The 12475-nt window shown below is 35.1% G+C and overlaps 1 protein-coding gene across 1 annotated transcript in view; it reads left to right on the forward strand.

Moving 5' to 3' along the window:
• The first annotated feature begins 209 nt into the window (after window positions 1-209).
• LOC111054357 (polypeptide N-acetylgalactosaminyltransferase 2) overlaps window positions 210-12475 on the forward strand; it is a 313295-nt gene continuing 301029 nt past the window's right edge. Inside the window, exon 1 of the mRNA XM_039429596.1 lies at window positions 210-448. Within this exon, the coding sequence (XP_039285530.1) occupies window positions 359-448 (90 nt within the window). The 5' untranslated portion in view covers window positions 210-358. The remainder of the gene's footprint in view (window positions 449-12475) is intronic.

Consider the following 12475-nt stretch of genomic DNA (forward strand, 5'->3'; position numbering starts at 1 on the left):
ATAATATTTGATGAAATTTGATCGAATGTGAATTGAGATTGAAACTTCTATCTCCTGCAGTTTTTACAATTTTGTAATATTATTAATCTAAAGTTTTTTTTTTTGATCAGTGGATTGTTTCTGTAATGTGCTGCTACCTAGGAGACTAGAAGTCAACTTATCACAAGCTGAGTGAGAAATGGATTTCAAAGGTAGTGTCAAATCAGTCGTTGTTTTACTCGCGTGATGATTGCTTGCAAGCATTGAACAAACGCCGTGTTCAAAGTTTGTGAATTATGAGCTAGTTATCACTACAAGACCTTAACATCACTCAATACAATAGTTCTTCCGATCAATTAATTTACAAACAATAACGGCCATGAGACGAAATGTTAAAGTGTTGCTAATTTTTTCTATGTTATGGATGTTTGTGATAGTGTATTATCTCCAGTCTTCCAGAGATGATAAGGTAACCTCAACATTAAAATAAATAATAACTATAAGTATTTGTCAATTTTGTTTATTCAAATCACAATTTGTGACACCGGTATCATTTATGTATCATGGAAGTTTAAATCTTCTATTGATTTTATAATAAAATGATGTCTTGCTACAATTTTAAGGTTAGATCATTTTCAAAAACATTGATATATCAAGTCTTTTACTTCCTGTAACTATAAAAATTTTGTTCATGTCAATTAAACCTAGAATATTACGCAAATCTAAATAAAAAAATTGACTTACTCCTTCGTCTTTTGAAGATATAACAGGATAGCACTGAAAGTGCATGAGAAGAAGGTTGTAGGAATTATCAGTTATCAGTAGACTAGATGTAAGTTACTATTGTTTCCAAATTATGTTAAACGTATCTATTGTAATTGGATTTTAGTCTGATATTGCATAATGAATTATGGATGTGTCTTTATTAAATTGAATTATCATTGAAAAGAGTCAATAAAAATTAGTTTTGTAAGCTTCTATATTTCTCCTTGCTAAATTCAATTACCATACTCAATGGGATATGATTCATGTAACGCCTACGCATATTTTACCGTAAATTTTTCTTCTTCTTTCTCAAATACCCTTCTGCCTCACAGAGTAGGGTAGTTTGAGGATTCCTCGACCCAGCGCCTCTACTCGGCATCTATCCCCTGCCTTTTTCTGAAGGGTTTTTCCTCTAGCAGCTCCTGGTGCTCCCACATATTTTTGGAACGTTGTTCTGGGACGTCCTCTCTGTCACCCTCTAATTGGTGTTTCATCTCCCAGACTTGTTTGGTCTTCCTTTCATCTGGCATTCTAGTCACATGGCCAAACCACTTTAGTTGCCTTTCTTGCATTATCCCCATTAAGGGTTTCATTTTCACTTCCTGTCAAATAACTTGGTTTCTTATATAATCTATCGTATTAATTTGTAAATGAAATAAAAGCTTAGATCTATGTAACTGTGTAACAATATAGAGTAACACTACTTAAAACAGTGATTTATGAGCTTTTAAATCGCCGGCCTGGATAACCAAGACGTCTGAAGGCGTTGCACCCTTTAGCAGTCTGCTAGCGGGTTCGAATCCCGCCGGTAGTTGTGGACATTTGATTATCAAATCACCCTCGCACATTCTATTAGCCACGCACAAACATAAATCTCATGTGGGCCTTATCCGCAATTGAAAAAAATCACTTTGGTATGGTTTGAAGACACTTTAGTTAGAGGAGGTCTTATAAATTTATATCGAGTAGTGTATCGGAATCTTTCAATCAAGCTGCCATTATAGGATATTGTTGTGGAGAAATTTGTCGAGGTCATAACCATAAGAAATATAGGCTACATTATTACAAACTAGGAGCGTCATAGCCTTGAATCTAGCAGACAATAATTGTATGCTCGTCTACCTACATACTTTACAACACACATGATGGATTCTCAAATATTTTATTGAACCTGCAATAGTTATCCGAACTCATTATGCTTGATTATGCATGCTGGAGTATGAGTGGGTTGGGACCTTGAGAGGAAGATGTGGCCCGCAAAATTTAGACAACCATAACCAGAAAGGGCTTTTATTATGTTTTGAAGATTTAGATAAACATAACCAGAAAGGTTTTTATTATGTTTTAAAGGTTGGGAAAGTTGGAGAGGCTCGGGTTTCTCTTATAAATTTCAATATGTTGATATTATTAGAAATGTTTTGATAATAATATTATCTATATAAATAAAAATCGAGCCTCAAATTTTGACATTCAATAACTTTTTTATATGTGCACCGAATTTGATGATTTTTTAGACCGAGCGAAGTGAGGTCTAAGATTCAAGTCGACGGTTTGGCATTTCTCTTAATGTTTAAATGTTTATATGTTGCGCATTTACGGCGAAACGCGGTAATAGATTTTCATGAAATTTGACAGGTATGTTCCTTTTTTAATTGCGCGTCAACGTAAAATAAATTAAAATTATATATTATAACGTAAAATAAAGGTTTTTGGAGATTTGCATTTTAGGATAATATAAAAGGAAAAAGAAGCCTCCTTCATACGCCAATATTTGAGTAAAAATCAGACTATAGAATTATTCCATCATAAATCAGCTGACAAGTGATTACACAGATGTGTGGAGAAGCCAGTCTATTGCTGTATTTCCATAAGGTCCATAGTTTCAATCAGGTACTCGTGGATGAGAATACTGCGTGAGGTCTACTGTTCACAGAACTACTAGTATTAATTCTCAATTATGAAAATTTATTTTAATTGATAACTGATTAATATATCTTCTTGATGAATATGATGAATAAAATATGATTGATTCTTTTTAAACAAGATGAACAGTTAATATCATCAGGTATACTGGTATCAGCGTGGCCCTCTATAGAAGGCAGAGGCAAGGCAGAGAATCGGCAACGCTTTTCTCCTGTCTTACTCCACTGCCATTATAACGTGGATCTCACTATAGAGGAATTCTATTCATAGAGTGTTTGTGGAATAGACCAACAAACTTCGTTAGTGGTTTCAGGACCTCCTATATACTACCTAGAAGTAGTATATAAGGCTTCCTTACATTGAAATAAGGAAAAAAGTTCCAGTAAACATGGGTCCTAAGATGCAGAGATAAATTTTTACTGAGATAATGATGGTGGAAAATTTCAAATTTTTATTAAAATTTTATATATTTTTTGGCGGCCTTATGAATGATCAGTGATCAATTCTTATCTAAAATCAACTGAGAAATTATAATTATGAAACCAGTCACAAGTTTGTAACTTCAATGATTATTGAGATAATAGGCAAAGTATACAAAAAAACTAAATTTTTCTTCTGGTATCAGCTACCCTCTGTAGAAGGCAGAGAATCGGCACAATCGGTTGTTCACCTACCTTCCTCAGTTCCTCCACTACCATTTTAACGTGGACCTTCTTCCTATAGTGAGATCTACGTTATAATGAAAGTGGAGAATGATAGGAGAACAACGTTGCCAATTCTCTGCCTTCTACAGCTGATACCAGTAGAAAAATTTAGTGTTTTGCATACTTTGCCTATTCTTGTATACTTTGGGACCTCACTTCTTCCTATATCCACGCTATAATGACACTGGAGAAAGATGGGAGAACAACGTTGCCGATTCTCTGTCTTGTCAATGCCTTCTATAGACGGTAGCTGATACATGTTTATTTGATAAAAACATTTCACTTATATGGGCTACTTTTGTACAAATTAATAAAACAATATGTTTATTAATTTGATGTATTTGTAAAATTAATAAAAACAATAATATGCTTATTTGATGTACTATTAACTGTTCATTCTCGTTTAAAATAATCAATTATATTTTATTAAGCAAGAAATTATATTTTTCAATAACTTCTATATCTTCAATAACTTCTTTCAATGCCTTCTGTAGACGGTAGCTGATACAGGTTTATTGATGTAATATTAACTGTTCATTCTCGTTTAAAATAATCAATTCTATTTTATTAAGCAAGAAATTATATTTTTCAATAACTTCTATATCTTCAATAACTTCTTTCAATGCCTTCTATAGACGGTAGCTGATACAGGTTTATTGATGTAATATTAACTGTTCATTCTCGTTTAAAATAATCAATTATATTTTATTAAGCAAGAAATTAATTTTTCAATAACTTCTATACCTTCAATAACTTCTTTCAATGCTTCTATAGACGGTAGCTGATACAGGTTTATTGATGTAATATTAACTGTTCATTCTCGTTTAAAATAATCAATTCTATTTTATTAAGCAAGAAATTAGGCTATATTTTTCAATACCTTCATAATCAATTTTCATATTTTTATATTTTGTGAATTATTAATCCTATGTTGTTAAAAGACGATCAGGCAACAGAGCAAAGCGAGAAAGAGATAGCGCTATCCGCGCTGTTGAATGATAGACAAGGATAGCAATACCATTGCTAATCAAACACTGCCATTATAAAGTGGACCTCATTTCTTCCTACTCGTTGATAATAATGGATGCTCATAAGCTGAGAGTGGTGGATCAGTGGCTCTTGAATGACGCGAGAGGGGTCGGTCCCGTTTCAATGAGCGCATATATGGGTAAAGACCACTCTTGCCTTATTAGACATCTGCCTTCCTATGTTCATGCTCAACACAATAATAAACGTCGGCATTGTTTAGTTCCCTTCCTTTCTTTCTTCTTCATATAGGCCCATGCGCTCAAATTTCAAGTGCGTATGGAATGGAACTAGAGAGAGGTCCACGTTATAATAGCAGTGTTTGATTAGCAATGGTATTGCTATCCTTGTCTATCATTCAACAAATCGGATATCGCTATTTCTTTCTCGCTTTGCTCTGTTGCCAGATTGTCTTTTAACCATGTAGAATTAACTAGTAGTTCTGTAAACAGTAGACCTCACGCAGTATTCTCATCCACAAGTACCCGATTAAAGCTATAGACCTATGGAAATACAGCAATAGACTGGCTTCTCCACACATCTGTGTAATCACTTGTCAGCTGATTTATGATGAAAATTCTATAGTCTGATTTTTACTCCAATATTGGCGTATGAAGGAGGCTCATTTTTCTTTTTATAATAATATATCCTTGAAATGCAAAATTTCCAAAAACTTTGTACATACGTCGACGCGCAATTAAAAAAAGGAACATAGGTATCTGTCAAATTTCATGAAAATCTATTACCACGTTTCACCGTAAATGCGCAACATATAAACATTTAAACATTAAGAGAAATGCCAAACCGTCGACTTGAATCGTAGACCTCACTTCGCTCGGTCAGTAATTGATTAACATAATATTTCATCTTAATTATGAAAATTCATAATGAACTTATTGGAAAATAATTATTTGCTCAATAAAATATAATTGATTATTTTCTCTGTCTCCCCACTGCATTCTATAGAAGATAGGTGATGCAGGTATATTGATGTAATACTAACTGGAATATTGTTGTTTAAAATAATCAATCTGTTTTATTCGTGAGAAAATATATTCTTCAAGGATTCAATAATGCATTTATATCGAGATAAAATATTTTGTTGATTAATTATATGTCTATCAAATTTATAATTTGTTTTTTGTCTACATTGTTAAAAACGATCTGGCAACGTTGCGGAGCTAGAAATGGATAACACTATCTGGTTTGTCGAATAGACAAGGATAGCAACACCAATGTTAACCAAATACTGCCATTATAACGTGGACCTCACTATAGCGTGCTGTACCTTTTCAGCGACGACAAAGAAGCAATGAATCGAAAGTGGTTTCGCAGAGCTGCTTGAGAACCTGATTAGGAGTGGGCAAGCAATTTATTGAGGAACGACCGGCCACTGCTATCCGATCCGTAACGGTCCATCAGATTCTCCATTTCAATATTGCATCGTATTTTATTGTGGCCGACAACACCACATCATGTGAGAGCCCACAGACCGTGAGAAAATATCCCAGGTGCATTGTTAGGATGCTTTCAGGAAAAATTGGCTCACTACTGCTGTACTATGGTCACATTGCCTCGACTTAATTTCTCGTGAAAGCGCCTCCAGCTATGGAGGTTTGCCATGTTCTGTGTATAGTCTAAAATCTGGAAGCTGTTCAAATTTTTCCAGCGTTTTACCTTCTCAAGTGATTCGTGGAACTGGGCTTTCATTCGGATGTACAATAGACAAGAAACGAATATAATCTATTATATAACTAGTAGTTCTGTGAACAGTAGACCTCGCGCTCAGTAAGTTGCATTGACCTGTTGTTATGTTTTCTCAAAAATTAATAAATAATTTATCAATTTCAATGTCCAGAAAAAATCCTAAATAAATATAGAGCTTTCTGTCCTATCGTACCGTGACGTGTCGTCCTATGTTAGGTCAGCTATGGGTTTAAACCTGGAATGTAACACATAATAATTAAAGCGACCTTACCTTCATGATGTAATCTTTGATTAGTTTTTAACGTGGATGGCGCATATGGCCCTAAAGTGGGGTTTACATTAGTCAAGTTCCACACATCCACTCACAGAATTGAGAAACTGATTGCTTTAATGAAGACACTTTTATCAATGTTGGCAAAGGACTCGGTTACTGAAAATTAATTGTAGAGATTTTCATGCTTAATATATTCCAATTGGAATTTTCGTTTAAATTGTATCTGAGCCTGATAATTGAAAATCTAAAATCAAACTTGCATAGATGGTGCAGTGCTCCTGAAATTTTTACAGATATAGGACTTGTAGCAGTTGATAGAGCTTATCAATGACTTTTCTAGGTATGAATTTGATCAAAATCTTTGGAGCCGTTTTCGAGAAAATCGCGAAAAACCTGTTTTTCATAACATTTTCGCCATTTTAGCCGCCATCTTGAATTGCATTTGATCGAAATTGTTCGTATCGGATCCTTATAGTGTAAGGACCTTAAGTTCCAAATTTCAAGTCATTCCGTTAATTGGAGATGAGATATCGTGTACACAGACGCACATACACTCATACACACACACACACACACCACACACACACAACACACACACCACACACACACACACACACATACACACACTCATACAGACCAATACCCAAAAACCACTTTTTTGGACTCAGGGGACCTTGAAACGTATAGAAATGGGGGTACCTTAATTTTTTTCGGAAAGCAATACTTTCCTTACCTATGGTAATAGGGCAAGGAAAGTATAAATGTTATGTAGCTATATTCATTTGTAAACATGAATATCGGGGGACCGAGCTTCGCGCTGGAGTGTAAAAGCATAGAAAATTTGTAACGAAAGATTGAATTTATTGTTTAAATATTTATACAATAAAAATTGACTTATTGTATAAATGTCGTGTAATGATAGTCCAAATTAACTCTAAATGTTTACATCTTTTATACTTAAAATCATTGAAACTTCAAATTTTCTCTGATATTAATACCGGTTTACCCAAGAATGTGATAGATGCAAGTATGGAGACAGTCCGACGTTGCCAATCATCGCCAAGACCCTCCCTCTTCCACACACAGGCTTTGCCTTTGTGGAGAGTTTTCATGAATTTCTTTGAAATATAATGTTGTATTTTTGTAACTACGATATAATAGCAATTAGATTTAGTTATAATGATTATTTTTTTAGTTCAACTGTAAGTTTTATTTATGATGTTGGTTGCAGAAGATGTAACGTTGTTATACGATATGAATATTTGTACCCTGAAATCATGTATAATAAAAACCAATTTGATTTGATTTGATTTGTTTATATTATTTTATTTATTCATTTCTCAGTCGTACAATTATTTTTACGGTTATATGAGGAGGCACAACAGGCTTATGCCCAAAACTGTCCCTTTTCAAATTTATACTACAGTCCAAATCAAAATCTAGGTTAAGCTAATATCACTCATCAAAATAACAATTATTCACACTTCAAAAAACAAACACATCATCAATTACAAATAGATATACTATGAATCGATTAGAATGATAAACTATGTTTGCTACAATATTTGTTAATTGACCGAGCGAAGTGAGGTCGAAGATTCAAGTCGAAGGTTTGGCATTTCTCTTAATGTTTAAATGTTATATGTTGCGCATTTATGGCGAAACGCGGTAATAGATTTTCATGAAATTTGACAGGTATGTTCCTTTTTTAATTGCGCGTCGACGTATATACAAGGTTTTTGGACATTTTGCATTTCAAGGATAATATAAAGGAAAAAGAATCCTCCTTCATGCGCCAATATTAGAGTAAAAATCAGACATGAATTGTTCATCATAAATCAGCTGACAAGTGATTACACAGATGTGTGGAGAAGCCCTTCTATTGCTGTATTTCAATAAGGTCTATAGTTTCAATCACGGTATTTAGATAAAAATAAAATAAAATAAAAATAAATCTTCTTCTATATACCGTTGTTCAATCAGTACTTGTGGATGAGAATACTGCGTGAGGTCCACTGTTCACAGAACTACTAGTACACTATTCTACACTAACAGCATCCAGTTACTATTTTACACTTTCTGAAGTAAACATGTTTTCTAAAAAAAAGAGAAATAAACGAAAATAAGTTTTTTTTGCTGAATTTTTCTTCTCGTGAGATCAGCTGATTGATCCTACACATGCACTCGTTCAATCACTTCTATTACGGTATCGACAGACGACAAAATCTCCAGCTGTTTTTCCAAGACGTATTCATCCTTTCAATGTCCTTCAGCGAGTTATCTCAGGGTTGAGACCTAGTGCAATCGAATTTTCATATCATAAACCTACTTTTTTCCAAATTTCGTGAGAATCGTTAGAGCTGTTTTCGAGATCCTGTCACATACAGATATTCTATTATTATTAAGCGAGCAATTTCTGTATTTATATATCTGGTTATTTATGTTTAACGGATCTCGAAAACGGCTCTAACGATTTTCACGAAATTTGGAACATAGTAGGTTTATGATATAAAGATTCGATTGCACTAGGTCTCATCCTTGGGAAAACTCGCTGAACGACATTGAAAGGATAATTCATCCTTGGCTGAAACAGCTGTGGATAATAAAAAAGTGAGTGAGCGAGTGAGAATATGTGGTAAAGGATGTAGTATATTTTTTAGCGGTCCTGTGAGATGTACTTTAAAACTTTATCGAGTTTCTACTGTTGTGATTATTATTCATGTGGCACTTGCAAACAATATTTAATTCTATCTCAGCCCTCAACCTGTATCATGTGTCTCTATTTAACTGTAACTGTGTATTTGTATGGCTAGTCCGTGAACAAATAAAATGATTATTTATTTATTTAAAATGTCCAGAAAAAAATCCTACATAAAATATATAGAGCTTTCTGTCCTATCGTACCGTGACGTGTCGTCCTATGTTAGGTCAGCTATGGGTTTAAACCTGGAATGTAACACATAATAATTAAAGCGACCTTACCTTTATGATGTAATCTTGGATTAGTGTTAAACGTGGATGGCGCATATGGCCCTAAAGTGGGGTTTACATTAGTCAAGTTCCACACATCCACTCACAGAATTGAGAAGCTGATTGCATTAATGAAGACACTTTTATCAATGTTCGCAAAGCACTCGGTTACTGAAAAGGTTTGGCATTTCTCTTAATGTTTAAATGTTTATATGTTGCGCATTTACGGCGAAACGCGGTAATAGATTTTCATGAAATTTGACAGGTATGTTCCTTTTTTAATTGCGCGTCGACGTATATACAAGGTTATTGGACATTTTGCATTTCAAGGATAATATAAAAGGAAAAAGGAGCCTCCTTCATACGCCAATATTAGAGTAAAAATCAGACAATAGATCATCATAAATCAGCTGACAAGTGATTACACAGATGTGTGGAGAAGCCAGTCTATTGCTGTATTTCAATAAGGTCTATAGTTTCAATCACGGTATTTAGATAAACACGGTAGTGGTCATGAAATGTGTGCGCAGTGGCCAGCCAGCTAGATTGCGTCATCGCCACCAACCGAGGTTTTCAACACCTATTGGCAATTCAAGAAACTTATTCGCTAAAAACAGATGATTGGATATAAAATGACGTCAGCTACACCGGAAATTTAGCACAAACATGCGCGTGACACCTACCGTCTTCTTCATACCGTGGTTTCAATCAGGTACTTGTGGATGAGAATACTGCGTGAGGTCTACTGTTCACAGAAATACTAGTATACTATTCTACACTAACAGCGTCCATTTACTATTACACTCTTTCTTAAGTAAACATGTTTTCTAAAAAAAGAGAAATAAACAAATAAAATGGTTATTTATTTACTAGCCCTCAACTTGAAAAATTATGCTCTACTCATTGAAATGTTCTAGGGAACTTTGTTTCTATTGTGATTGATCACCTCATTTCTCAAAAGAATTCTCCAAGTGAAAAGCTGTTTGTAGTTATCGGCACTGGATTTAATGGTGTTTTTTGTCGGATATGTGCTTAGCCCTGTGTTTTTCTGAAAGTGCAGGCTAGAATAAAAGGAGGCAAGGCGTGCTACTATCTAAATTGCTCCAAATCCTCGTTTCTCAACGAACTGAAGCAGCTTTGGAGGATCAAAGGCTGTCAGTTTGCTCCACCTCGCCTGCTGTTTATCCAGGAAAGCACTTTGAAAGACCAGCTCTGCGAAAATAGTGGAGATGCTGCTGCTTTGAAAAAGGGCCCGGCTAACTCGTGATTGCCGAAACTTAGCAACTCGGGAACTTAGTTGATCGACGTTAAAATGTTTATTCAACGTAGTGGACGGACCTCCGATCCCCTGATCCCTGAATGGCTGGTGCTCTGCTCTCTGCAAATACATAGCCACCAAATTGCTTTACTCCACTCAAGTAGGCTGCATTGGCGAACGAAGATAACAACCCTTGACCTCAAACTATACGATCTCCATGCTGACGAACCATAACTTCTTTTGGACAAATTTTCAATCAAAATTCAGGAATGGTAAAATAGTAAAGGGTTATAAGCAATACCTACTATTACTTGATAGGTAATAGCAGGTATTGCTTTAAGCCTGCTTTTACTTTCCTTGCCCTATTACCATAGGTAAGGAAAGTATTGCTTTCCAGAAAAAAATAAGGTTCCCCAATTTCTAAATTTTTATACGTTTCAAGGTCCCCGGAGTGCGAAAAAGTGGTTCTTGGGTATTGGTCTGTATGTGTGTGTGTGTGTGTGTGTGTGTGTGTGTGTGTGTGTGTGTATATATATGAGTGTATGTGCGTCTGTGTACACGATATCTCATCTCCCAATTAACGGAATGACTTGAAATTTGGAACTTAAGGTCCTTTCACTATAAGGATCCAACACGAACAATTTCGATCAAATGCAATTCAAGATGGCGGCTAAAATGGCGAAAATGTTGTCAAAAACAGGGCTTTTCGTGATTTTCTCGGAAACCGATCCAACGATTTTCAGGAGAAATTTCAGGAGAACTGCACCATCTATGCAAAGTTTGATTTCAGATACCCAATTATCAGGCTTCAGATACAATTTGAACGAAAAATTTCAAGTGGAGAAGATTGAGCATGAAAATCTCTGCAATTAATGTCCAGTAACATTTTCACCTAGAATTGAAAATAAGCTTTAAATTCGAGAAAATGTGATTATTCAATTGCAAATTATTGTTGAGTCTATTAAATCATTCACTATGAAGAGATAGCAGACCTCATGTTGTGTGCCTCTAGCGTTATTGCCCTGTCACCAGCTGACTCAAATCGTTGAATAGTAGCTTTGAGATACGCGGGAACACTAGCGTAAGGTGATCAATTTTCATAACGGCAAGGAAAGTTGTGTGAGTGCGCCAGACCAGATTTTTTTCATTTCAAAACATTTTATGATTATGTGTTTCTGTCTCTGTTGAATAAATAAATAAACCATAGACTAACCAAGCATCAGATCTGTGGCTAAACGATGGAGTACAAAGTAAACAATCTTGAATGAGTATAATCACATTCTAGCTTATAGAATCTAGTTCGCCGTATTTGATTAACATTGGTGTTGCTATCCTTGTCCATCATTCCACAAAGCAGATAGTGCTATCCTTTTCTAGTTCCGCAACGTTGTCTGATCGTTTCATAACAATGTAGAAATATAATTAACTAGCCGTCAGGCTCGCTTCGCTCGCCATATCCGTCTAGCCAGGGGGCTCCGCCCCCTGGACCCCCGACTGGAACGTCCAAAAATGAGATCATATGTTTGGACAATCCAGTCGGGGGTCCAGACTAAACGTCAGGCTAAACAGATATGGCGAGCGAAGCGAGCCTGACGGCTAGTAATATAATATTCCCAGGATTGAAGTAGCAGTGCCCAATCAATTTTTCCGCGATAAATGCATTTAAATCTTCAACTTGGTGCCAACATAACAAAGTCAACTCAACTTAATGCCAATCTGACAAAATTATTAATTTAGTTGCCAGTTAACAACTGTTTCGAAGAGGCACTCTATCTAGATTATAGTTCTATAGTAACATATGATAGAATGATATGATTTCAATGATATGGAAATTTCAATTATAATTAAGAGATTGGGAGAAGAAGAATA

This window comes from Nilaparvata lugens, chromosome 5 (genome assembly GCF_014356525.2).
Source record: "Nilaparvata lugens isolate BPH chromosome 5, ASM1435652v1, whole genome shotgun sequence".
NCBI classification, from domain to species: Eukaryota; Metazoa; Arthropoda; class Insecta; order Hemiptera; family Delphacidae; genus Nilaparvata; species Nilaparvata lugens.